General features: G+C 44.0%; 1 protein-coding gene across 4 annotated transcripts in view; it reads left to right on the forward strand.

Moving 5' to 3' along the window:
* Nucleotides 1–27,061, forward strand: part of MACF1 (microtubule actin crosslinking factor 1) — a 513,108-nt gene that overhangs the window by 330,797 nt on the left and 155,250 nt on the right. For all 4 annotated transcript variants that reach the window (XM_029570961.1, XM_029570962.1, XM_029570959.1 and 1 more), the window contains 3 exons: nt 9,838–10,004; nt 15,030–15,189; nt 15,415–15,741. In XM_029570961.1, the coding sequence (XP_029426821.1) occupies nt 9,838–10,004; nt 15,030–15,189; nt 15,415–15,741 (654 nt within the window). The remainder of the gene's footprint in view (nt 1–9,837; nt 10,005–15,029; nt 15,190–15,414; nt 15,742–27,061) is intronic.

Below are 27,061 nucleotides of genomic sequence, written 5' to 3' on the forward strand. Positions count from 1 at the left end.
ATTACACCTCACCTGAAATACTATGTTCAGTTCTGGAGACTTCATCTCAAAAAGGATAAGGACAGAATGGAAGCGGTCCAGAGAAAGGCGATCCCTTGCCACATCCCGCAGAAGAAGCAGGCAGTGGAGTTCATCATGCTTCAAAGGCTCCTCAGACTGAGCGCTATGGTAACAGTTCCCACGATTCAAGAAAGTATGGGGCGATATTTCATTTATTTTGTAGTGCCCAAGAAGGAGGGCTCCATTTTCAAGAGGGTCAACCGTCACTTGAAGGTGACTCATTTTCGAATGGAAATCTTACACTCTGTAATAATGGTGGTGCAGTCGGGGGAATTTCTGACCTCCTTGGAATCTATCAGAGACTTACCTTCATATTCCTATCCAATTGGAACCCCAACGCTTTCTACGCTTTGTGGTATTGGGGTGCCATTATCAGTTTCGGGCACTGCCTTTTGGTCTAGCCACCACTCCCAGAGCATTTTCCAAGATTATGTTGGTGGTAGTGGCAGCCTTGCGAAAAGAAGGAATCCTGGTGCACCTGTATTTGGTCGACTGGCTGATTCAAGCCAAGTCTCAGGAAGAGAGATGACTGGTGTGATACACAAGGTGATCTCCTTATTGCAGGAGCTCAGTTGGGTGGTGAACCTGACCAAGAAGCAATCTTAAACCATCCCAGTCATTGGAGTATATGGGGGTCTGGTTTGGCAAAGGACAGAGTTTTCCTACTGGAAGTTCGGATCCAGAGATTGATGACTCAAGTGCGTCAGTTGATGAACACTATTTGCCCAACGGTGTGGTCCTACCTACAGGTATTCTGCTTGATGGCAGCTACCCTAGAAGTGGTGCTGTGGGCAAGGGCACATATGCATCCTCCTCAGCGCTCTCTGCTAGCTTGTTTGAACCCACAGTCTCTGGATTATGTGGTTCAGCTCCACCTGCTGATGGAAATCTGTTCCCGCCTCCAGTGGTGATTGCAAGAAGATCATCTGAGAAAGGGAGTTTCCTTGTCCTCTCCAGCTTGGTTGGTACTAATGACAGATGCGAGTCTCCATGGTTGGAGGACTCACTGTCTCTGGAGTTAATGGCCCAGCGGTGCTGGAATGCCTAGAAGTCCCACTGGAACATCAATCTCCTGGAGGCCCGGGCGGTACAGCTGGCATGCTTGCATTTCAGCCACAAGCAATGGAATCAAGCGGTTCGCATGATGTCGGAAAATGTGAGGATGGTGGCCTATATCAATTGCCAGGGAGGAAACCAGCAAGAGTCGCAGGAAATAGACCAGCTTATGGAATGGGTGGAAGGTCATTTGCAGATGATCTCGGCCTCTCACATTGCAGGAAACGACAACGTAAGAGCGGACTTTCTCAGCAGGGAGAGTCTGGGGCCCAGGAGAATGGGTGTTCAACCAAGCCGAGGCATTTCAGCTGATTGTGGATTGCTGGGGCCTTCCGTTCCTAGACCTGCTGGTGACTTCTCAAAATGCAAAGCTTTCTCACTTCTACAGTTACGTGAGAGATCCATGGTCCCTGGGATTAGATGCTCTCGTACAGGTCTGGCCAGAAGACAGATTGCTTTATACCTTTCCTCCATGGCCCTTGCTGAGCAGGATAATTCGCAAGATCGAAGGCCACAGGGGACTAGTACTCCTGGTGGCGCAGGACTCGCCCAGGCATCCATGGTATGCAGATCTGCGATGACTCCAGGTGGAGACCCCCCCCCTTCGTATTCCACTGCACATGGATCTGCTTCAGCAGGGCAGGTTCTTCATGAGGATCCAACTCAATTCTCTCTTTTGGGTTTGGCCCTTGAGAGGGCTTGCCTGTTAAATTGTGGTTATTCCTCTGCTGTGATTGCCACTTTACTCCGCGCTCGCAAGTTCTCCACTTTCTTAGCTTATATGAAGTTTTGGAGAGTTTTTGAGGCCTGGTGTGAGGAGCGGGATATTCTTCCTCATTCAGTTAAGATCCCTCTCATTCTTGATTTTTTGCAGGATGGATTGAATAAAGACTTAGCCCTTAATTTCTTGAAGGTGCAGGTTGCAGCTCTTGTCTGTTTCAGAGGCCTGGTGAATGGTATTTCCTTCTCATCTCATCCTGATGTGGCATGTTTTTTGAAGGGCGTGAAGCACCTTAAGCCTCCCTTGAGATTACTAGTTCCATTGTGGAGTCTTAATTTGGTGTTGGACATTTTGGTGGGCCTTACTTTCCGACCTCTGCGTAGCCTTTCCTTGTAGTTACTGACCTTGAAAACAGTGTTTCTTGTGGCGATTGATATTCGATGTGCAAAACCAGAGCTGTAGGCCTTGTCTTGCCAGGAGCTATTCCTTCGGGTGACTCCGGGGTGATGCAGCTGCTTATTGTTCCTTGCTTTTTGCCAAAAGTGGTCTCAAATTTTCACTTGAATCAGTCCATTTCTCTGCCAACTCTGGATAGGGAAAGAGATGCGGAGGAATATCACCTGTTGTGATACTTGGATGTCAAGAGACATATCGTGAGGTATCTGGAGGTTTCTAAACCTTTCCAGAAGACTTGAGCGCCTGTTTGTCCTTCACAATGAAGGTAAACAGGGTGAGCCGGCTTCGTTGGCTACAATAACTCGTTGGATTAAGTAGGTAGTCTCAGCCATGTATGTGGATGCTGAAAAGCCGTTACCTAGTCAGGTTAGGGCTCAGGTGGTGTCATGGGCGGAGGTTAGATTGTTGTCTCCCACTGACATTTGCCGAGCTGCACGTGGTCCTCCTTACCTTTTCCAGTTATTAGCATCTAGATGTGCCAGGCCCAGGAGGACACAGCCTTTGCATGTGCGGTTTTGACAGGATCGCGGGCAGCCTCCCGCCCTATTCGGGAATAGCTTGGGTACATCCCACTGGTTCTGAATTCATCTGTCTGGGTGCTAGGAAATAAGAACATAAGAAAATGTCATACTGGGTCAGACCAAGGGTCCATCAAGCCCAGCATCCTGTTTCCAACAGTGGCCAATCCAGGCCATAAGAACCTGGCAAGTACCCAAAAACTAAGTCTATTCCATGTTATCATTGCTAATGGCAGTGGCTATTCTCTAAGTGAACTTAATAGCAGGTAATGGACTTCTCCTCCAAGAACTTATCCAATCCTTTTTTAAACACAGCTATACTATCTGCACTGACCATATCCTCTGGCAACAAATTCCACAGTTTAATTGTGCGTTGAGTAAAAGAGAACTTTCTCCGATGAGTTTTAAATGTGCCCCATGCTAACTTCATGGAGTGCCCCCTAGTCTTTCTACTATCTGAAAGAGTAAATAACCGATTCACATCTACCCGTTCTAGACCTCTCATGATTTTAAACACCTCTATCATATCCCCCCTCAGTCGTCTCTTCTCCAAGCTGAAAAGTCCTAACCTCTTTAGTCTTTCCTCATAGGGGAGTTGTTCCATTCCCCTTATCATTTTGGTAGCCCTTCTCTGTACCTTCTCCATCGCAATTATATCTTTTTTGAGATGCGGCGACCAGAATTGTACACAGTATTCAAGGTGCGGTCTCACCATGGAGCGATACAGAGGCATTATGACATTTTCCGTTTTATTCACCATTCCCTTTCTAATAATTCCCAACATTCTGTTTGCTTTTTTTACTGCCGCAGCACACTGAACCGACGATTTCAATGTGTTATCCACTATGACGCCTAGATCTCTTTCTTGGGTTGTAGCACCTAATATGGAACCCAACATTGTATAATTATAGCATGGGTTATTTTTCCCTATATGCATCACCTTGCACTTATCCACATTAAATTTCATCTGCCATTTGGATGCCCAATTTTCCAGTCTCACAAGGTCTTCCGGCAATTTATCACAATCTGCTTGTGATTTAACTACTCTGAACAATTTTGTGTCATCTGCAAATTTGATTATCTCACTCGTCATATTTCTTTCCAGATCATTTATAAATATATTGAAAAGTAAGGGTCCCAATACAGATCCCTGAGGCACTCCACTGTCCACTCCCTTCCACTGAGAAAATTGTCCATTTAATTCTACTCTCTGTTTCCTGTCTTTTAGCCAGTTTGCAATCCATGAAAGGACATCGCCACCTATCCCATGACTTTTTACTTTTCCTAGCAGCCTCTCATGAGGAACTTTGTCAAACGCCTTCTGAAAATCCAAGTATACTATATCTACAGGTTCACCTTTATCCACATGTTTATTAACTCCTTCAAAAAAGTGAAGCAGATTTGTGAGGCAAGACTTGCCCTGGAAAACACATTGAAATCGGTGCAGTGTGCTGCGGCAGTCAAAAAAGCAAACAGAATGTTGGGAATTATTAGAAAAGGAATGATGAATAAAACGGAAAATGTCATAATGCCTCTGTATCGCTCCATGGTGAAGACCGCACCTTGAATACTGTGTACAATTCTGGTCTCCGCATCTCAAAAAAGATATAATTGCGATGGAGAAGGTACAGAGAAGGGCTACCAAAATGATAAGGGGAATGGAACAACTCCCCTATGAGGAAAGACTAAAGAGGTTAGGACTTTTCAGCTTGGAGAAGAGACGACTGAGGGGGGATATGATAGAGGTGTTTAAAATCATGAGAGGTCTAGAACGGGTAGATGTGAATCGGTTATTTACTCTTTCGGATAGTAGAAAGACTAGGGGGCACTCCATGAAGTTAGCATGGGGCACATTTAAAACTAATCGGAGAAAGTTCTTTTTTACTCAACGCACAATTAAACTCTGGAATTTGTTGCCAGAGGATGTGGTTAGTGCAGTTAGTATAGCTGTATTTAAAAAAGGATTGGATAAGTTCTTGGAGGAGAAGTCCATTACCTGCTATTAAGTTCACTTAGAGCAGGGGTAGGGAACCTATGGCTCGGGAGCCAGATATGGCTCTTTTGATGGCTGCATCTGGCTCGCAGACAAATCTTTAATAAAAAAGTAAAAATCTTAACAAAACCCTCCTGACGCCCCCCAAGACCTCCAAAATTGATTTACTAGAACCCCCCACCATCCTGACTCCCCCCCCCCCCCCCCAAGACCTGCCAAAAGTCCCTGGAGGGTCCAGCAGGGGTCCAGGAGCGATCTCCTGGACTTGGGCTGTCGGCTGCCAGTAGTCAAAATGGCGTCGACGGCCCTTTGCCCTCACTACGTCACAGGGGCTACTGTCACCATTGGTCAACCCCAGTGACATAATGAGGGCAAAGGGTCGTCGGAGCCATTTTGACTACTGGCAGCCGACGGCCCAAGTCCAGGAGATCGCTCCCGGACCGCTCCTGGACCACCAGGGACTTTTGGCAGGTCTTGGTGGGGGGGGGGGGGGGATTGTAGTAAATTAATTTGAGATCTTGGGAGGTGTCAGGAGGGTGGGGGTTTTTGTTAGATTTTCACTTTTCTATTAAAGATTTGTCTGCGAGCCCTGGACCCCCGCTGGACCACCAGGGACTTTTGGCAGGTCTTGGGGGTGGGGGGGGGTTGTAGTAAATTAATTTGGTAGGTCTTGTATGGCTCTCACGGAATTACATTTTAAAATATGTGGCGTTCATGGCTCTCTCAGCCATAAAGGTTCCCGACCCCTGACTTAGAGAATAGCCACTGCCATTAGCAATGGTTACATGGAATAGACTTAGTTTTTGGGTACTTGCCAGGTTCTTATAGCCTGGATTGGCCACTGTTGGAAACAGGATGCTGGGCTTGATGGACCCTTGGTCTGACCCAGTATGGCATTTTCTTATGTTCTTATGTTCTTAAAAAGCCATGCTGACTTTGTTCCATTAAACCAGTCTAAAAATCAAATACCCAGCCTTATACCTATCACCTATTTCTTTAGCCTACATCTGGCTCCGTAGCATTTACGTTATGTTATTAACCCCATATATCTGTATCCAAGTTCCTGCTACCTGTTCATTGTAAGACATTAACTTGTCAATGTTTCTGTTTAGAATGTAAACCGAATTGATCAGTAACTCTGTTATTGGAAAGTCGGTATATAAAAGTGCTAAATAAATATATGTTCTGTGATTTTGATGTTTAGAACACTTTCCACTATTTTTCCTGGCACTGAAGTCAGGGTAACCGGTCTGTAGTTTCCCGGATCACCCCTGGAGCCCTTTTTAAATATTGGGGTTACATTTGCTATCCTCCAGTCTTCAGGTACAATGGATGATTTTAATGATAAGTTACACATTTTTACTAATAGGTCTGAAATTTCATTTTTTAGTTCCTTCAGAACTCTGGGGTGTATACCATCCGGTCCAGGTGATTTACTACTCTTCAGTTTGTCAATCAGGCCTACCACATCTTCTAGGTTCACCGTGATTTGATTCAGTCCATCTGAATCATTACCCATGAAAACCTTCTCCATTACGGGTACCTCCCCAACATCCTCTTCAGTAAACACCGAAGCAAAGAAATCATTTAATCTTTCCGCGATGGCCTTATCTTCTCTAAGTGCCCCTTTAACCCCTCGATCATCTAATTACTACTTACCTGATAATTTCCTTTTCCTTAGATCAGATGAATTCAGCTTCTAGCCCTTGGCTTTCGAATGATTGTGTTATGTTGCTGGATCCACAATATATGGAACACCATGCCCTCTGAATTACGCCAGGAACTTTGCCACAAAAAATTTAAACAAAACCTAAAACCCTGGTTATTCAAAAAAGCCTACTATTAATGAACTGATTCCTTTTCCATGCTTTCTAGTTTTATCCACAGACACTCATATTTTGATACTCATTCTTGTAATACAAAGTTATACATGGTTTTGTATTCTTTCTGTTATTATGTTATATTGTAAAGCACTATGCTGACTTAATGTTTGAATGTAAACCGAGGTGATGTTACTTACGTGCCCCGGTATAGAAAAATCCATAAATAAATAAATAAATAATGGTCCTCCTGTGTGGCTACGTGTTCCAGGGGTTACTGGTGTTTGTCCAGTCTCTAGACTCGTGTTCATGCATTCTTTGTCTGAGTTCAGTGTTTCCTGTTGGCTGAGTACTGAAATGGTTCTCTGTTATTAATCAAGTTTTTGCTAGTCTGTCCACCCTTGGCTTTTGAAGAGAATTCTGGCAGGTGTATATATACTGTGACTTCAGTTTTGCTACGTTTCCAATGCTGGTAGAGGTGCATAACCCACTGGTTCTGAATTCATCTGCCTCGTCTAAGGAAAAGGAAATTATCAGGTAAGTAGTAATTTCTCATTCACCTCCAATGTCCCTGAGGAAGAACCAAAACGTGACATTTTGGGCTTAAGATTTTGAACACAGAAAAGACTTAACATATAAAATCAGAGTGGGGAGAATGAGAAGTGATTGCCATGAACAACAGACACATGGAAGAAAAGTACTCCAATCCTTTATGACAAGTGCTATAATCTATTATATTTTTATGAATCGCGATGAAACATTTCACAAGGACACTTTTGTGAGACAAGATCAATTGAGAATTTATGAGATAATTGAGACCTATGATTATAAATGGTGAGCATATCTAACGCTTAGTGTTTCTTAAAGCAAATATATTGGAAGAGCTATTAAGTGAATGTATATAGCTCCATGATATGAGGATCTCATATTACAGATATTATTCTTTGGACTTTGTTTTGCCTTGGTTTTTCTTTGAGAGATTTTTTTATAGCACAGTAGTCTTTAGGTTTATTAAGGCTGATCAAATGTATGCAGCAATAGAAGAGTTTTTTTAAATAGGATAAATGAAGATCTGCAGTCCATCTCTGACCAGCTTAATGGTAATAAGTTAAAGATGAATACAACAGTAGTCCTATGGGTCAGGAAAGCTACTACTTTTTCACCACCATGCGTGATGAGAGAGGATTCCCCACTTCTGAATGAACAGCATGTGGTAGCATGTGTGATTGGTGGCTGGGTCACAGCCAGAGGACGACACCTGGACATTCTGGCTGTGTGTTAGTGCTTTTCATTTACAGTGCAAGAAAGAATGGCTTCAACACAAAATGGCCACTGGCCCTCAGTTTAAAGTCAGCAGTGCTCTTCAGCAAACAAATCAAAACATTTCCACAGTGTCCCTCTTCTTTATTGAGCACAGGGTTCCCTGCGGGATTCAGCCTTAAGGAGGACCTGGCGGAATAGACTGAGCTCTTCTATCAACTCCCTCACACAACAGTTGTGTATTTTAGGGGTCATTGTTGATTCTGAATTGTCATTTAAAGCCCAGATTATATAACAAAGTAATGAAGGCAGAAAAGGACCAAATGGTCCATCCAGTCTGCCCCGCAAGCTTTTTATGATATCTGCCGTGCTGTGCAGATTACTTCCAAATTTCTCTTAAGGGTAGTCCGTTAAGTTACCCCCAAGCCAGCTTGTAATTTTACAATCAAAAAACCAAGCAACTGTCAAACCCATAAAAAATTACTGCTAGCAACATTTTTACTGGATGAGGAGCTGTCTTGAAAATGTAGGCAATGCTACTTGACGTGTTTTGCTTCTTGACTTGTCCGTAGAAGCAGTCCTATGCTTTTCCCCTTATGTCTGCATATCAGTGCCCCAGATGGTAAACGTCGGGGCCTGTGTTGGTTGAATTCCTCGGTAATTCAGACTTTTCATTACATGCGAGTATTATGATGTTTTTGCCGTTACCACTCTCAGAAAGTCATGACAACATACATGCAATGGTGACATCCCCTTACAATTACTGTAATACTTTTTTTTCTTAGTTTTTCCCAAAAAGCAGTTGTAGCTTTTACAGCTAATAAAAAGCTCGGTAGTCTGTGTTACTAAATTTATATCTAACTGATCATATCTCATCAATTCTGAGCAATCTTCACTGGCTTCCTATTGATTTACATTCTAAATGTAAAATCCTTTCATACATCCTTAGGGTATTGAAGAAAGGGAACCCAAAATATTTGCAGGAACGCTCAATTCTCTCTACTCCAGTGCGAGCATTATGCACATGACAAGGGTTGTTAGTTATTCCATCTATAAAAAAAAAAAAAAATAAGTTAGTGTGGAAACTTGGAAAACAGGCTGCCCAACCTTATGGGACACTCTTCCAAACTATTTTTGGGATTTAACTGATTGTTTTGATGTTAGAAATGTCATGACTTAAAGGGAAAAGCAGCTAAAACATAGTTGCCCTAGGAGCGTTGCCTCTTCATGAGCTGCAGCAGGACAGACATGTGCTACCGTTTGCTGGAGACAGAAATACTGAGAGATTCCTCTGCCGCATCAGACTATATAATGAGGCCAATGTCAGTGTGAAAGCATTTTCTCTGTCTCCATCTACTGGTAGGGGAAATATAACCCATGCAGCTGCTCTAATCTGGTAGGACTTAAGGAAAGGAAATTAACAGGTAAATTCAAATGTCACGATCTCTGCTGCAGAACATAAAAATGGCAGCATGGGTAGGATAAAAGCACTGAGCTGTGTGATCCTCTTATCCTCCTCATGCTGTTGCAGCTGCTATACTATGGCACTTACTGCCCCTCTCAATGCCAGGCTCACCTCATTTTATTTGCTCATTTGCATTGTGAATTTTTTGTCATCCTTATAACATTTTCAAAATTGCTGCTCAGACAGGTAGCCAGACCTTGCAAACCACAATATTGTTTTCCCAACTGGGGTTGCTAAACTTGTCTTTATTTTAAAAAGTTATATATCCTCCTTGTATTGGAAGCAACTATGCTAAATATGCCTTTTAACCCAACGTGTAGCAGACATAAGTATGGGATCAAAGCCAAAAGGGAGCTCAAGGAAAAGTCTCAGTCTTAATATTGACCGACATTTATGAGTTCCTAAATATATTAGAGATTTGCTGGGAAATCTGATATTACTCTGATTCCAACTGGGTAATTATTCTTTTTTGATTACTTCTGTAAAAGCTGCTTCAGCGACTCTTGGATGACCGCAAGCCTACAGTAGAAATGATTCAAACAGAAGGCAAGCGACTAGCAGAGTCGGCTGAGCCTGTTGACAAAGAGAAGATCCTTGGACAGCTGGAAAACCTTGGAAAGAGATGGAAAGGACTACTCGGCAAAGCAGCAGCAAGGTACCATTCCCTTTCTAGAAAGCACCCCTCTTCTCCCAAATCCTGCTGGAATGAGCGGCAGTGCACACCTCTCCAGCTGAGAAGGCATTGGTTTGCTTCTGTCCTGCCTATAGACTGACACTGTACTTTTCCCCAGCTGACAAAGTAGCGCTATTCCTTCCTGAAATTTGATGACAGAGTATTATGCAGAAGACTGCGTGGCATATATTGGACACATGGTAGAACACATAAAGGTGGCCAAATTTGGTACAAGTTTAAAATTTGAGTAGTAATTCTATCATTCAGGCTTCATCAACCTGAATGATAGAATAACCTCATCAGCTCCATCTCAAGTTATCCCAAAGGACATTTTCCACATCTTTCTAGAAAAGCTTTTGAGTCTGTTCAGAGGTTTCCTGAGTGCAGTTTGTTATATACTTTTCCCACAGGCACAGAATGGGAGAAAAGCCTCCGCTATTTATAATGAGTTATAAAGGAGTGAAACTTGGGGGAGAAACTGAATGAAAGTTTGCACCTAATCTCAAAGGGTACCCAAGGAATTGTCCACATAGATCTGGTAGTTGGCTGCATAGAGCACGTCCCAATATCTTAGACCTAAAGAGTGGAGAGAGAGATTAATACATCTTATGCTTCTTGGACTTGTAGAGGGTAAATTTAATCGCCATGCTCTGATCAGAGTTGAACTTATTTGAGTCCTGGAGCTGCTGGATTCTACTTTGTCTGCCATCTCCGTAATAGGAAGCAGCATGTGTGGGTGTCCTTTAGAAGAAGGTACACTGATGCTATCACTAACTCCTGGGTACATCCCAGCTAGTTTAGGAGGGCCTTGAATTCTTTCAAATTCCCAAATGAAATGAAATGACCTTCCTCATCCCCTGCAAAAAATGGAGAAAGGAAATGTCTGTGTGTGAAGAGAGAAAAGGTTTTGAAGGGTGATCCAGAGAAGAGTTCCCTTCAGCACCTGTCTCACCAGAGCTGCAGCAGAAATCCCAGATCCTCGATAGGCTGAGCTAGCCCTAGCACCATGGCTGCAGATGACCCAGATTTGTAACGTAATTTTTTATTTAATATACTACTATTTGAAAAATAAAAATCAAAGCAGTATCCATAAATCTAAATTTTAAAAAAATCAGATACACAAAGTACATACTTTATAACATAAAAACCAATGCAATTTATAAACAAAAAACCTACAGCTGCCATCAAAACAGCAATATAATACAAACTTAAAAACAAATTAGAAGCAATTAAAACAGTCTTCTAACTTCTCAATCCAAATAAAAAGCGTGTATGAACAACCAGGGCGTTATACCTTTTCCAAATTTACAGAAATCATTTGCACTTCTAAAAGAATATTATTCCAAAATAGAGGTCCAAAATAACTTAGAGGATCACCATTTATTCTCCATTTATTTGAACAAAGAATACATTACAAAACTTTATGCACCATTCATAAATTAATACATGACGAAAAAGCAGAGTGGCTGAACACAGCCCTCCGCTTACATACCCCCCACAGAAATCTGAGGTCAGCAAACAAAGCACGGCTAACTATTCCCTCAGTCAGAACAGCCAGATTAGCACAAGTAAGGGACAGGGCCCTATCCCTAGCAGGACCCATAATATGGAACACCATGCCGGTAGAAATCAGACAGGAAAGAGACATCAAAACATTCAGAAACAAATTAAAAACCTGGCTATTTAAGCAAGCATACCACACAGAGAATGGAGAGTAGAACCCAGGGAAGTGTTAGGTGCGGTCAAGCAAACGCCCACACAGACACACTCCTTCTTAAAGTGCGTCTCCTCGCCTATATTCTAATCTCCACCTCTATCTTAAACTTCAAAGAACTAAAGTTAAGTAACAGCAAACGTTTAGCAGAGTTAGAAAAACTAGACTTGACTTACAACACTCACCAAATAGTACTTACTCTGATATAATGTTACAGTGTTTTGGATGGCACCTGTTTCCAGACACTTTACTCAACATAGTTTTTGTGCCTTATTGTGAGCCGTTGTGATGGCGCCCGCTTAACGACGGTATAGAAAAGATGTTACATAAATAAATACATCTGAGTTGGAGAAGGAAGGAGCAGAAGCTCACTCTGGGGCAGCTGTGCTGAGCCTACTGAAGGTTTTTACTCCTGTTTTAGTGCGAGTTTTTCAGCACTAATCTTACTCCGGTTTTAGCGCTAAAGAAACCTGCAGTGTATTTAGCAGGGGTGCATCCAAATCCCATGTAAAAGAAGGCATTAGCTATCCCCCAGCAGTGCAGAGAGGTGCGTTTAAAGGCAGACAGCTTAAAGCACATTTCCTTAACTCCTGGGTCACAGCAGGAGAAAGCCTAACTCGCGTTTCTGGTGGCCATGTGTGGTAATGTCTAGCCACTTCTATCAGACTGGGCACAGAAGTAGAACGACTCTGGCCACCAGAAACGGGAGTTTACTTCACTTCAGACCCCGGAGTTTAATCTCCAGTGTGAGCTGTTGAGGTGGGCACAGTCCCTCTGCATTGACGATCCCAGCGTTGCTTACTGTTTAACGTTAGATGCCCAAGGAGCGACTGCAGAGAGCACATTCTCTCACCTGAGGCCAGTATGGCAAGTAAAATCAATGCCGAGGTCCTTTGGGGTGCATGTCTACAGCTGGTTTAACTCTCTGGGATGGGGGGCACCTGCAGCTGGACAGGGGGCCAAAGATGGATGCACAGCGCCAGCGTGAATACTCTCCAGCTGAAGGTGCCCACCCCAGAGAGCTTACGCTTTGATTTTCTGCCTTGCCACATGGCCCTGCATGTGAGACTGGTGCTGTGCATGCCAGCTTGTGGGCACTAGGGTCATTTTGACCTGGAATGGCAAAATCAAAGAATAAACTCTCTGGGGAATGTGTCTAAAGCCAGATGAACAAAGCATAGACTGGGCGGACACCAACAGCTGAGCATTATACGCTCTAGCACAGCGCGCATACATGAAAACAACAAACACCTGTGACTGGTGCCTGCCTCGGGGAGCTTACCCTCCTGGGTCTGAGGTGGAGTAAACGCACATTTTGGGTGGCCAGTATTGTCGATTGTTGTATCTCAGACCCAGGAAGGACTAAATTTTCCAATGTAAATTCTCTTGAGCCGGAACCTAAAGCTGAACAACGTGTAAGCTCTTTGGGGCGGGCACCTACAGCTGAACAGTATCAGGATGCACAGAACTAAAGTGCTTACTAAGGTGCCTTCCCAGGAGAGCTTATGTTTTGTTCAGCTGTAGGTGAAAGCCTCATGGAGCTTATAGTGCAAATATAATTCTCCAAGGACAAGCAGGACGTCAGTCCTCACAGAAGGGTGAATCACTGAATGGAGCCCGGCACGGCTTCAACGTTTCTAGAACTGTGGCTTAGCTTCATTGAGCAAACCCCACGTCCACACAGGGTCCCCTCAGCCTCTTCACAGCTCGTGTTTGGATGAGCCTCAACATTTTTTTCAAAGTGCTTTTTACTGCGCGATTCCTTTTCTCGGTCAACACAGGGTCCCGCCAGTTCTCCCATTAGCATCCTAGATAGGTTTCCTGACATTTTGGGGGGAGTTTGTTTTTGTTGTTAATTCCCCGGGACAGCAATATGCTCGATGCCCGCTGGCCAGTGACGGCCACAGCCATCGATTTTAATCTCACGTCCCTTTTGCTTCACAACGACATGTCCACTTTGGGTTTCAAGCAGGAACCCATGATAGGTAGGCCGCCTGCTTTGGGGCATCACACGACGTCCGGGGTTGCAGCAAGTGTGCCAGGATGACCCAGAACGGACGTAAGATCTGGCTTCAGAAGAGAGAAGCCCAGTGCATCGGCATTGAGGGACACTGAGCCATCGACATCAGCAGGGCTGCCGGTCCCGTCGAGGTCGTCGGCTGAGAGGCAAGCCAGAGACCGGCCATCACTGGGCTCCTCCAGGACGAGGATGTCTGGTCTGGGAAGGACCAATCCGAGCACTGAGGGAAGCTGAGGAACCACCTTATTTTGTTGGTCCTCTCTTTGTTAGGGGGCAGCTTGTACCTAAGGATTCACCCATGTGTGAGGACTGCCATCCTGCTCGTCCTTGGAGAAAGCAGAATTGCTTACCTGTATCAGGTGTTCTCAGAGGACAGCAGGATGTCAGTCCTCACGAAACCCGCCTGCCACCCCGCCGACTTGGGTTTCCACTGTGTGGGTTTTCTCCTTTATAATTTTATTCTTTTGAATTTTATAATATAAGACCGCGGGGACCTCACTTGGACGCGTGGTATATTGCATGCGTGAGTTTGCTCAATGAGCTCAGTCAGAGTTCTAGAAACTTTGCATAAGTTTTCCGTGCCAGGCTCCATCCAATGATGCCATCCATGTGTGAGGACTGACGTCCTGCTGTCCTCTGAGTACACCTGACATTCACATGTCTTATGGGCAAAGCTAGACACTACCACATGGGCACAGCAATAGAATAGCATGGCCACCAGACATGGGAGTTAACGTTTACTGCACCTCAAGGCAAGGAGTTAAGAAAACACAGACGTAAGGAGATAGGAGGAGTGTTGCATGCAAGGTTGGCACTGGGCATCCCAGCTTGAGCACAGTCTTGCATGCCAAGTGAAATTAAAGGGGTCAGCTCTCCAGAAAGGGCAAGTTCAGCCATTAGGGATGCACTGTGGGTGCCCTCCCTAGAGAGTTTCCTTTTTGTGCAGCTAAGTGAAATCAAGTGGAGTACATGGTATTAGATAAAGAAGCTAGTTCTATCCGCCATCAGGTTTCTCTCCTCCTGTCTCCTATTAGGGTGAATTCTTTTTTCTCAAAGGTAACTAACACCAGTCTGCTTTCCTGTGATTTTCCTCCAAAAATTGGTAAAGTGTTTGGTTGGAAACAGTGCACTTACAAAATAATTCCTCCAGCTTCTGAGAGGCCTGCTGTCCTTTCCTTTAGCCTTATAAAGCCGGTTTTCTAGTTTCCTTTCATTGCGTTTGGTAGGTGCTATTGTATAAAGTGGGAGAACTATCATCGTCTTTCTGCCACAGGCAAACGCAGCTGGGAGAGCTTCTGGTCCTGGCTAAAGAATTCCACGAAATGTCCGAGCCCATTTCTGACTGGTTAACAGCCACAGAGAAGAAACTTGCAAATTCAGAGCCTCTCGGCACGCAGACTGCCAAAATTCAGCAGCAGATCGTGCATCACAAGGTAGGAGGGCTGTGATGTGCACATTCAGATGTTATACAGTCAAGGCTTTAGAAACCTCTCACACACCACTGGTGTTAGTTTTGTACATCACATGGAAAAGCCACCTGAACCATGGGCATTTTCTAAATCATTTCATATATGATTTCTGCTTTATTATTTTGTTTAATTTGTGTTCTTTCATTGTTTGTTTTAGTTTTTCCATTTGTTTCCCTCCTGGATTTCCAGGCTCTAGAGGAGGAGGTCTTGAGTCGTGCCGCTGGCGTGGAGCAGATGGTCAGCACTGGGAAGGCGCTGACTTCCCTGAGTGCCATGGCTGACCGCAGCATGCTGGCAGAGAAGCTGAACTCGGTGCGGGCGAGCTACTGCCATATTCAGGATCGGTGCTGCCGCAAGGCGGTGCTGCTTGAACAGGCACTGGCCAATGCCCACCTGTTTGGGGAGGATGAGGTGGAGCTGCTGAACTGGCTGGCTGTGTTAGAGGACAAGCTCAAGTTTGTGTCCGTCAAGGATTACAAGCAGGAAATCATACAGAAACAGCACGCTGATCAGCTGGTACTGCCCTTTTCCATTATATTATGTTGGTTTTCTTCACATTTATTTTATTTTATTTAGATACCGTTGTCCCATGTATAGAGCACAACGGTTTACAAAGGGACATTCATAGTTAGAGCTCACTTGGTTACAGAGGTGGTATTCATAGACAGGCATCAAGTGAAATTTCTAGTACATATTAATAATTGATCTTCTACTTAAGGCAAAGGGTATTGAAAATTAGAATAGTTTTCACACCTAGTCAGTGGCTTGTTTTGAGAATCTTACATTCTCTCATTTGATTTATTCTTCATGATTTCATTATCATTTGTCCCTCTTGTCTTTGTGGTTCTGTATTTTCTGATGTTTTTAGGTTTATTTATATGTGTTTTGGAATAGCTATGTTTTAGCTCACATTTAAATCTTTCTATCTGGTAAAATATTTAATGTTACAGGCAGAGAATTCCAGAGTTTTGGAAAACACACAATCTCTTATTTGCATTTCTTATTATTCCATAGTTTCTTTGACTCAATCTTAGTTTAATATTTCATTTCTGTTTAATTTATGAGCATGGTTAGAATCGGACAGGTGGACAGAAAATAAGGCTGTAGGGCACTTCTTGTGCAATGACAACAGTCCTGTACTGTAACAACTCACTCCTCTACTCGGAGTTGTCCATTTCCCCTTCTGCCAGGATGAAAAAGGAACGGAGGGTGATAAGCTCAGAGGCACTGAGAGAGCATTGCAGGTGGTATAAAGGGAGTACCGTACTAATTGACTAAAGATAAAATCTGTTAAATCTTACAGAGCAGTTGGATAGCGATGATGGCTCTCCTGCTACGCTATCTCTGAAGAGTCTGGAGCTATTGACACCACTGGGCATTTTGGCCTCTTCAGCTGGTTCTGAAAGGGAAATCTTGTCATCGTCCATAGCATCACATAACAGTTTGGGGGACACAATATGGACTAAGTTTTCATCAGAATGTCAGTGATATCCATTTCATTTCCTTTGGCTTCTGTACTGTGCTTTGTTGAGATTACTTGGTGACCGGATAAAGGATTGGACAGACGAGCATGGGGCATCATCTTGCAGAGTGAGTGCCATTCCCTGTGGTTTGGGCTGCTTTCTCCTTCTGATATAGCCTTACAGTAAATCACACATTCATTTCTTCCTGGCCACAACATTCACAGATAAGTTTTTGCAACTTATCAGCAGATCAAATTCAAGGTAGCTTTTCACTTGACATTTTGCAGTTTCCCCACTGGTTAGTTTGCCAGTCTGAAGTTATGCAGGAGCATTCAAATATAGCCTTACATTTCTAGGAAATGTGCGATGCATATTCCATGCCACCACAGAAGATGAACTCCTGTATGTGAAGATGGCTAATGAGGCTATTTCTTTAATTGGATTCCAGCACTGAAGCTTCTTCCCTAGGGCATGAAGATTATTCTTAATGCTGTCCACTTTTCAGAGAGATTTTTGAAACACATCTTCTCTCAAGGGATGTACTCTTAATTTATATTGCGCTATTAGATGTATTCAGCAATAGACAAATAAACATAAGAGATAGTCGCTGCTCCATAGAGCTTACAGTCTATTCAAGACTGACAGGACAAGTCTGAGACAGGAAATTTCACTTATTTTGGAAAACATTTATAACCAATGTGCGTGTAATCGTGAAAACAAGGGGTTAAGATGTAAAATTATCCTTAAAAAAGTGTGTTTTTAGGCTGCATTTGAATAAGGCCAGAGAAGGAGCATAACATGCTGACCCAGGAAGTCTATTCCAGGCGTACAGAGTAGGGCACAGATAAGAGCGACCTGCCTGATGAGTGGTGTTTATGAGAAGAGGGGTCCTGTCTGTTTTTAGTATTTCATTATGTTTTATGATTACTGTAATTTGTTTTAATATATCTCACTATGATGGATACTCTCTGGTGAATAAACAAATATGGATAAATAAAAAGAAATAAGGGAGGAGCTGTAGAGTGAAAGCTCTTGTAAGCGAGTCTGTGGAAAAAGGAACCCGTGTACTGCCATTGATGGAGGACTAGTACCGCTGAATTCTGACAGATTGTGGTGGAGTGAGGAGATCCATGTGAGGAGCAGATTGTGGAGCTTGAAGTGTCTGTGGAAAAAGGAACCCGTGTACTGCCATTGATGGAGGACTAGTACCGCTGAATTCTGACAGATTGTGGTGGAGTGAGGAGATCCATGTGAGGAGCAGATTGCAGTAGTATAAGCAGGATATGAGAGTATGGGAAGGGTTTTAGACGTGTATTCAGAAAGGAAGGGACAGATTTTAATTCTGTACTGTATTGCAAACTTTAATCTTCTCAAACCTAGACTACTGCAACTCCTTACTACTAGGTCTTCCAGCAAGTCACTTAAAACCGCTACAACTACTACAAAATGTCACAGCAAGACTCTTAATAGGATCGAGAAAATATCACATTACACCTTCGCTTATGTTGACTACATTGGGTACCAGTACAATCCAGAATCTACTATAAAACATTAATGATAATTTTCAACATCATTCATTCCAATGATACTGCCACCATACAATCCTCAGCCAACACTAAGATCTCAAGATAAAGGACTATGGACTATGCCCATAGTACGGAGCACCCGTCTGCAAATGAGATTGTGTGTTTTCCAAAGCGGGTCCAATGCTCTGGAATTCTCTGCCTGAGACGTTATGTACTCTATCAGATAGAAATGTAAATGGGAGCTAAAAACGCATATGAATTAACCTAAAAACAGCACAATATACTGAAAAAATAGAATAATCGATGTAAGATTCTCAAAACAACCCACTGAATAAGATTTATATAAAATACTCTTTGCCTTAAGTACCAGATGTATTAATAATATGCACTAGAAATTTCACTGGATAAATATTACTGCCTGTCTATGAATAAGATTTATATAAAATACTCTTTGCCTTAAGTACCAGATGTATTAATAATATGCACTAGAAATTTCACTGGATAAATATTACAGCCAGTCTATGCATAAGATTTATATAAAATACTCTTTGCCTTAAGTACCAGATGTATTAATAATATGCACTAGAAATTTCACTGGATAAATATTACTGCCAGTCTATGAATAAGATTTATATAAAATACTCTTTGCCTTAAGTACCAGATGTATTAATAATATGCACTAGAAATTTCACTGGATAAATATTACTGCCTGTCTATGAATGCCACCTCTGTAACAAATCATTGTTTGCTGAGCTATAATTGTGAATGTCACTTAGTAAACTGTTGTGATCTATATATGGAACGATGGTATATAAAATGTCTACATATAGAAAGAAACACATTTTAGCAGTGGGGAGAGAGAGAGGAGTTGAAGATGAAACTCTTATCCACAGAAATAAAAGGGGAGGTGGGACATGGGTTTGTTATCATTTATTCATGTGGTTGGTTTGGGATTTTTTTTTATTGTTCTGTGAAGTTGATGTTTACTGTTTTAAGAGAGAGTAGCCTAGCAGTATATAAGGTTTCTTAAATAGATATCTCAAAAGATCCCAAGTCTTTTAAGAATTCCAGAGACACATTTCAGAACAATGGTGTGAGCCCTGGGTTTCTACATAAAATATCTTCCTCAGTATTTAAACACTTCCAAGATAAGCAAAGCTCAAATGGTTTTTATCAGTTGCTTTGAACCATGTACTCTTCCTATCTGTATGAATTTGGTGGACACTATAGGACGGAGGCCTGAATCTATATAGGCCTGTCCTTCCCATATTTAGGCTAACAATCCAGAATTTTGAGTTTCTCTGACGTAGTCAAGTGGCAGTGCCATGTAAAATTACCACCATCATTTACTTACATCATGCAACAAGCAAGCTCAAAGTGTGGGTCTGCCGTCACCAGGGGGGGGGGGCAGCGGAAAGTCATGGTGCGGGCACTCTTACCCCCCCCCCCCCCCATGCACCAAAAGAAATAAAGGAGAGGACGCCAGCGCCAGGTGGGTGAGTGCCTGAAGTGGTTACTTCACTACCTCCTAGCTGCCTTTACTACATGGTTGGCCTGACTCTAGCTGGCTTCACAACCTGACTAGCTTACGCCTGAATTAAATAAATTTTAATCTCAGCCGCAGCCATGCATACCTTAAAATGGAGCCTATCCACTTCATTGAAATCATCCCAAGACGTGGAAAACATAAAAACGCCAGAGAACTCGAAAACAAAAGGAAAGAGAGCGAAACCCTGATCTACCCAAGTTAAATAACTACTCCTCTGCAACGTCTCCCTGCCTAATGTATTACTAAATGCACAATCACTAATAAATGATCTACTAGCGTAACTAAATCCCTCTATCCTCTGCATCACCAAAACATGACTGAAAGATAGTGATGATGTCCTTCTAAACCAAATCTATCACCCCAACTATAGTATCTTTCACTTCCCCAGAAAAAAACGAAAAGGTGGGGGTCTATGAATCTGTTAAAAAAAAACAAAAAAACGTAAACCCTAAAGTTGAGATAAACCCTCCCTATGAGGTTGCTATACTAAAATCACCACTTCTAAATATTGGTTTGATCTATTGCCCACTTGAAACTCTCCAAAAAGACTGCTCACCTCTAATCGAAATTTTCACTAAAGCGTTTCCAGCTTCTGAATCCACTCTTAATTGTAGGAGATTTTAATCTACATGTAGACAGCACAGCATGTGAAACCTTCCTGGTTCCTGTGCATACTCAGATCATACGTCTTCATACGCCACAAAGAAACTTAAGATCGGCAAATAAGGGATTATTTTCCATTCCCTCAGTTAACACTGCCAAATTAACACCAGTTCGTGACAGAGCTATATCATTAGCGGGCCCTAAACACTGGAATGAAATGCCAACTGAACTAAGACTACAGTCAGATTTTAAGAATTTTAAGCGAAACCTGATTATTAAATAACATTATTAAATTATTATTATTATTAAATTATTATTAAATAACATGGTTATTTAAAAGGGCATACAGTATAGATGAATAATAGTGCATGAATACAGTTTTAGTGCTTTTATCTTTTACCTGTTTTATTCTTATTGATAATAACCTGTTTTAAGATTATATTTGTAGTTTATGTATTTTAATGTTGTTATTACCCAAAATGATGTATTTATTTTCTTAAAATTTGTAAACCGTTGTGAAAGTTTTAACTAAACGACGGTCAATAAAACCTGTTAAAATTAAAATAAAAAAAAAATTCCAGATCAGTGGGTTTTACATCCCTACCAGCAGATGGAGTCAGAAAACAAAACTTTGGACTCTGCTACTTAATAGAGAGTGCCTCCTGATTCCAGCAGATGCTGGAGATGCAAACCTGCAGTCTAGATTTTAGTTTAAAAAAAAAAAAAAAAAGAGAAAGTGTTAGATAGATTAGTGTGACTTTGCTCCCTGAGGTGTTAGGCACCGGCACGGGCCATCCCTCAGGTGGAGCTGAGCATCCAGTGGGTTGGATACCCCTGCCTGCGTTTCACCCGTATCCCCTGGCGCAGGAGACTTTAGACCTCCTGAAAGTGTCGCCTGTGGATTCAGTGGTGTCGGCAGCCACTTTCAGAGGCTTCTGGCTCCCTTGGCCTCCGAAGCTGTTCCCGTTTCCTCTGGTCCTGCTGCTGCTCTGAGGTTTGGGTAGTTACATTTTTTTTTTTTTTTAAGGTGAAAATTGGTAAGTGCCTTTTAAGTTCTTCTGGTAGGCCTTGTAGTCAGGCAGGACCCGGCCGGGACAGTGCTTACTGCGACCTGTCGAGCAGGTGGTCAGCAGCCCGGGGCTCCGGGTAGGTTTGGCAGGCACGAGCTCTAGCCCGGGGGAGGGAGTTTTCTTGTTTCCCTCAGGGCGCAGGTGCTCTTTGCGGCGCAGAAAACGTGGTCGGGGCCAGTAATTGTGAGGTGCAGGGGTTTTGTACAGCTATCCATGTCCTGAGCGAGGCTGCCTAGGTGAGAGCCGCTCGGGGGCATGCTTGACTGTGTGGTTTGCCGCATGGCGCCCAAATCCAAAATGGCCGCCTGCCGTGCATGTGGCGTGGCAGTGGTGAAGTTGGACGCCCATTCCCTCTGTGCATCCTGTGTATCTGGCCAGGAGGGCCTCTCGAGAGGGGGCCGCTCCGTTAGACTTGGCCTCCGATCAGCGGGGCCAGTGGCTGTTTCCGCAGGAACAGAGATCTCTGATGTTGCAGGGATGGGAGGGGATTCCCCTCCACCCCTGTACCCGGTGGATCTTGGCCGGGCTGCTGAGGAGGAAGTTTTACAGCTCGATACCCCTCGGGGGGGGGGGGGAGGAAGAGCCTGCAGGCTTCTCCCCAGAATTTGTACTACTTCATCAGGTCTTTTTAGCCAATTGGAGGGCCGGGGTAAAAAGTGCCGCAGAGCGGCCAGTGGGCCCAGCAGGCGGGGGCTCTAAGTGGGCTTCTCAAGGTCCTCATGGTCTCCTTCTGCACCTGGGCCTCCACCCAGCATGGGGGGACCCGACCTTCATGGAAGACGTGTAGGAGGTCCTGCAGCATGGTTACCCTCCAGACTCTCAGGGGACGGACCCAGATGCAGATACCTCCCCTGATTTGGGAGATGGTTCCAAAGATGACACGACCTTGGATGAGTTCCCCATTCTGGAGGGGGATGACCTTCGAGTTGTTCATCTGTTCAATTTGGAGGAGCTGCGTCCCTTACTTCCCCAAGTTCTGGAGGAGTTAGGGGGTTAAGATCTCCCAAGAAGAATCCGATAGCGAGGGGATCAATCCGGTGCTTGATGGTCTGCGAGGGCTGATGTCAGCCTTTCAACTGCCCAAGAAGATCGAGAAGTTGGTAGTCTATGAGTGGGATGCCCCGGATGCCGGCTTGAAGGTAGGCAGAGCAATGGCTAAACTGTATCCCCTGGCGCAGGAGACTTTAGACCTCCTGAAAGTGCCGCCTGTGGATTCAGCGGTGTCGGCAGTCACAAAAAAGACGACCATCCCAGTGGCCAGGGCGGCTGCGTTGAAGGACATGCAGGATTGCAAACTGGAAATTCAGCTGAAACGGTTGTTTGAGTTCTCGGCCCTAGGTCTGTATGTGGCGATCTGTGCCAGCATGATGCAGCAGGCCTGCCTGTATTGGGTCCAGAAAGCTGCGGAGGGTGCTAAGTCTACTTTCTTTCCTTGCAGGTGGCCTGCCTGGAGGCAGGGGTCGCCTGGGCTGCGGATGCGCTGTATGATTTAGTCCATACCTCTGCTTGTACTATGGCTTCCTCTGTTGCATCCTGTCGGCTTTTGTGGTTGCAGAACTGGTCAGCGGACTTGTCATTCTAGCCGCAGCTTTGTAATTTCCCCTGTAAGGGAAAGCTCCTGTTTGGAGAGGATTTGGACCAGTTGGTCAAGCTGTTGGGGGAGACCAAAGGCCATAGATTGCCAGAGGATAGGAGACTTGAGTAAGAAAGTGTTCCCATCCTGTGCTCATTTTAGAGACACGCGTAGGTTTCACAGTGGTAAACCAGCTCCCCCTCCCGTGTCCAAACCAAGCCCTGGCCATCAGCATTCCTTTCAAGGGGGCCGTTGGGCATCCAGAGATGGTGCAGGCCTGGGCTTGGGAGGCGGCAAGCCTGCCCAATGAAGCCAGGGTCCCCATCCCTGCATAGAAGCTGTAGGAGGCAGATTATCCAACTTCTACGAAGCGTGGGAAAGGATTACCTCGGACCAGTGGGTCTTGGAGGTGGTCAGGCATGGTTACGCTCTGGATTTTTTGTGCCCGGTCAGAGACGCCTTTGTAGAGTCGCATGTCGTTTCGCACAGGAGAGAAGCGGTATGGACGACCCTGCGGAGGTTGCTCAACTTGAACGCCATTTGTCCCGTCCCTCCAGAGCAGGGTCAGGGACAGTACTCAGTGAACTTCATGGCTCCCAAAAAGGAGTGCTCCTTTCCTCCTATCTTCGACTTGCAGAAGGTGAACAGGTGCCTGCGAGTGCCCAGGTTTCGAATGGAAATGTTCATGGTGGTTACGGCGGTGCACAAGGGGGGAGTTTCTGGCATTTCTAGATCCATCTGAGGCGTATCTACATATCCCAATATGCCAAGACCATCAGAGGTTCCTGAGGGTCAAGGTGCTGGGTCGACATTTCTAGTTTTGGGCTCTTCCCTTTGGACTGGCCACCGCTCCTCGTACGTTTACCAAGGTGATGGTTGTATTGGCAGCAGGGACGGGGGATATTGGTGCACCCGTAATTGGACGACTGGCTCATCCGGGCGAAGTCTTGGGAGGAATGTGAGAACTCGATTCAGAGGGTAATGAGCACATTACGGTCTCTCGGTTGGGTGGTCAATCTGCAGAAGAGCCATTTGGTGCCCACACAACACCTCATATATCTGGGAGCATGGTTCAATACTCAGGAGGGCAAGGTCTTTCTGGCGGCAGACAGAGTGTTGAAGTTGCAGACTCAGGTGACGTGACTTCTTCATATGCGGATACCAACAGTTTGGGATTATCTCCAGGTCCTGGGCTCTATGGCTTCCACTTTGGAGTTAGTTCCTTTGGCTTTTGCGCACATGAGGCCTTTACAGCTTGCACTATTGTCCAGGTGGAGTCCCGAGTCAGAGCAGTTCTGTATCCCCTTGCCTCTTCTTCGGGAACACAGGCTCAGTCTCTCTTGGGGGCTGTCGCATTACAATTTAGAGAAGGGAGTGGATCTGATCCCCCGGAACAGGTGGTGGTCTCGACGAATGCCAGCTTCTCTGGTTGGGGAGCGGTCTGTCAAGGCAAGACTGCTCAAGGTCTGTGCGAGTGAAGGAGAGATCTTGGTCAATCAGACTTGAAACCAAGGCGGGTTCGTCAGGCCCTTCAGGAGTTTCTGCCCTTAGTTAAGGGTCAGATGGTGCGCGAATTGTCCGACAACGCAACGACAGTGGCATACATCAACAGTCAGGGGGAATAAGAAGTCCTGTGATGGCTCTGGAGGCGTGTCGGCTATTTGCCTGGGCCGAGCTTCACCTAGGGAATCTCGCGGCGTCTCATGTCGCGGAAGTAGAGAAAGGTTCAGGTGGACTTCCTCAGCAAACAGCAATCAGACCCAGGAGAGTGGGAGTTGTCCTCCGAGGCAGTGAATGATGACATAGACTTAATTGGCATCTCAGAGACATGGTGGAAGGAGGACAACCAATGGGACAGTGCTATACCGGGGTACAAATTATATCGCAATGACAGAGAGGAGCACCCGGGAGGCGGTGTGGTGCTTTATGTCCGGGATGGCATAGAGTCCAACAGGATAAACAATCCTGCATGAGACTAAATGCACAATCGAATCTTTATGGGTAGAAATCCCTTGTGTGTCGGGGAAGACTATAGTGATAGGAGTATACTACCGTCCACCTGATCAAGATGGTGAGACTGACAGTGAAATTCTAAGAGAAATTAGGGAAGCTAACCAAATTGATAGTGCGGTAATAATGGGAGACTTCAATTACCCCAATATTGACTGGGTAAATGTATCATCGGGACACGCTAGAGAGATAAGTTCCTGGATGGAATAAATGATAGCTTTATGGAGCAATTGGTTCAGGAACTGACGAGAGAGGGAGCAATTTTAGATCTAATTCTCAGTGGAGAACAGGATTTGAGAGAGAGATAACAGTGGTGGGGCCTCTTGGCAATAGTGATCATAATATGATCAAATTTGATTTAATGACTGGAAGGGGGACAGTAAGCAAATCCACGGCTCTTGTGCTAAACTTTTAAAAGGGAAACTTTGATAAAATGAGAAAAATAGTTAGAAAAAAACTGAAAGGAGCAGCTCCAAAAGTAAAAAGTGTGCAAGAGGCATGGTCATTGTTAAAAAAAAAAACAAAAACATCCTAGAAGCACAATCCAGATGTATTCCACACATTAAGAAAGGTGGAAAGAAGGCAAAACGATTACCAGCATGGTTAAAAGGGGAGGTGAAAGAAGCTATTTTAACCAAAAGATCTTCATTCAAAAATTGGAAAAAGGATCCAACAGAAGAAAATAGGATAATCCATAAACGTTGGCAAGTTAAATGTAAGACATTGATAAGGCAGGCTAAGAGAGAATTTGAAAAGAAGTTGGCCATAGAGGCAAAAACTCACATTAAAAACTTTCTTAAATATGTCCGAAGCAGAAAGCCTGTGAGGGAGTCAGTTGGACCGTTAGATGATCGAGGGGTTAAAGGGGCACTTAGAGAAGATAAGGCCATCGTGGAAAGATTAAATGATTTCTTTGCTTCGGTGTTTACTGAAGAGGATATTGGGGAGATACCCATACTGGAGAAGGTTTTCATGGGTAATGATTCAGATGGACTGAACCAAATCACGGTGAACCTAGAAGATGTGGTAGATCTGATTGACAAACTTAAGAGTAGTAAATCACCTGGACCGGATGGTATACACCCCAGGGTTCTGAAGGAACTAAAAAATGAAATTTCAGACCTATTAGTAAAAATTTGTAAACTGTCATTAAAATCATCCATTGTACCTGAAGACTGGAGGATAGCTAATGTAACCCCCATATTTAAAAAGGGCTCCAGGGGTGATCCGGGAAACTACAGACCAGTTAGCCTGACTTCAGTGCCAGGAAAATAGTGGAAAGTATTCTAAACACCAAAATCACAGAACATGTAGAAAGACATGGTTTAATGGAACAAAGTCAGCATGGCTTTACCCAAGGCAAGTCTTGCCTCACAAATCTGCTTCACTTTTTGAAGGACTTAATAAACATGTGGATAAAGGTGAACTGGTAGATGTAGTGTACTTGGCTTTTCAGAAGGTGTTTGACAAAGTTCCTCATGAGAGGCTTCTAGGAAAAGTAAAAAGTCATGGGATAGGTGGCGATGTCCTTTCGTTGATTACAAACTGGCTAAAAGAAAGGAAACAGAGAGTAGGATTAAATGGACAATTTTCTCAGTGGAAGGGTGTGGGCAGTGGAGTGCCTCAGGGATCTGTATTGGGATCCTTACTTTTCAATATATTTATAAATGATCTGGAAAGAAATACGACAAGTGAGGTAATCAGATTTGCAGATGATACAAAATTGTTCAGAGTAGTTAAATCACAAGCAGATTGTGATAAATTGCAGGAAGACCTTGTGAGGCTGGAAAATTGGGCATCAAAATGGCAGATGAAATTTAATGTGGACAAGTGCAAGGTGATGCATATAGGGAAAAATAACCCATGCTATAGTTACACAATGTTAGGTTTCATATTAGGTGCTACTACCCAAGAAAGAGATCTAGGCGTCATAGTGGATAACACGTTGAAATCGTCTGTTCAGTGTGCTGCGGCAGTGAAAAAAGCAAACAGAATGTTGGGAATTATTAGAAAGGGAATGGTGAATAAAACGGAAAATGTCA

This window comes from Rhinatrema bivittatum, chromosome 11, assembly GCF_901001135.1.
Source record: "Rhinatrema bivittatum chromosome 11, aRhiBiv1.1, whole genome shotgun sequence".
In the NCBI taxonomy this organism is placed as follows: Eukaryota; Metazoa; Chordata; class Amphibia; order Gymnophiona; family Rhinatrematidae; genus Rhinatrema; species Rhinatrema bivittatum.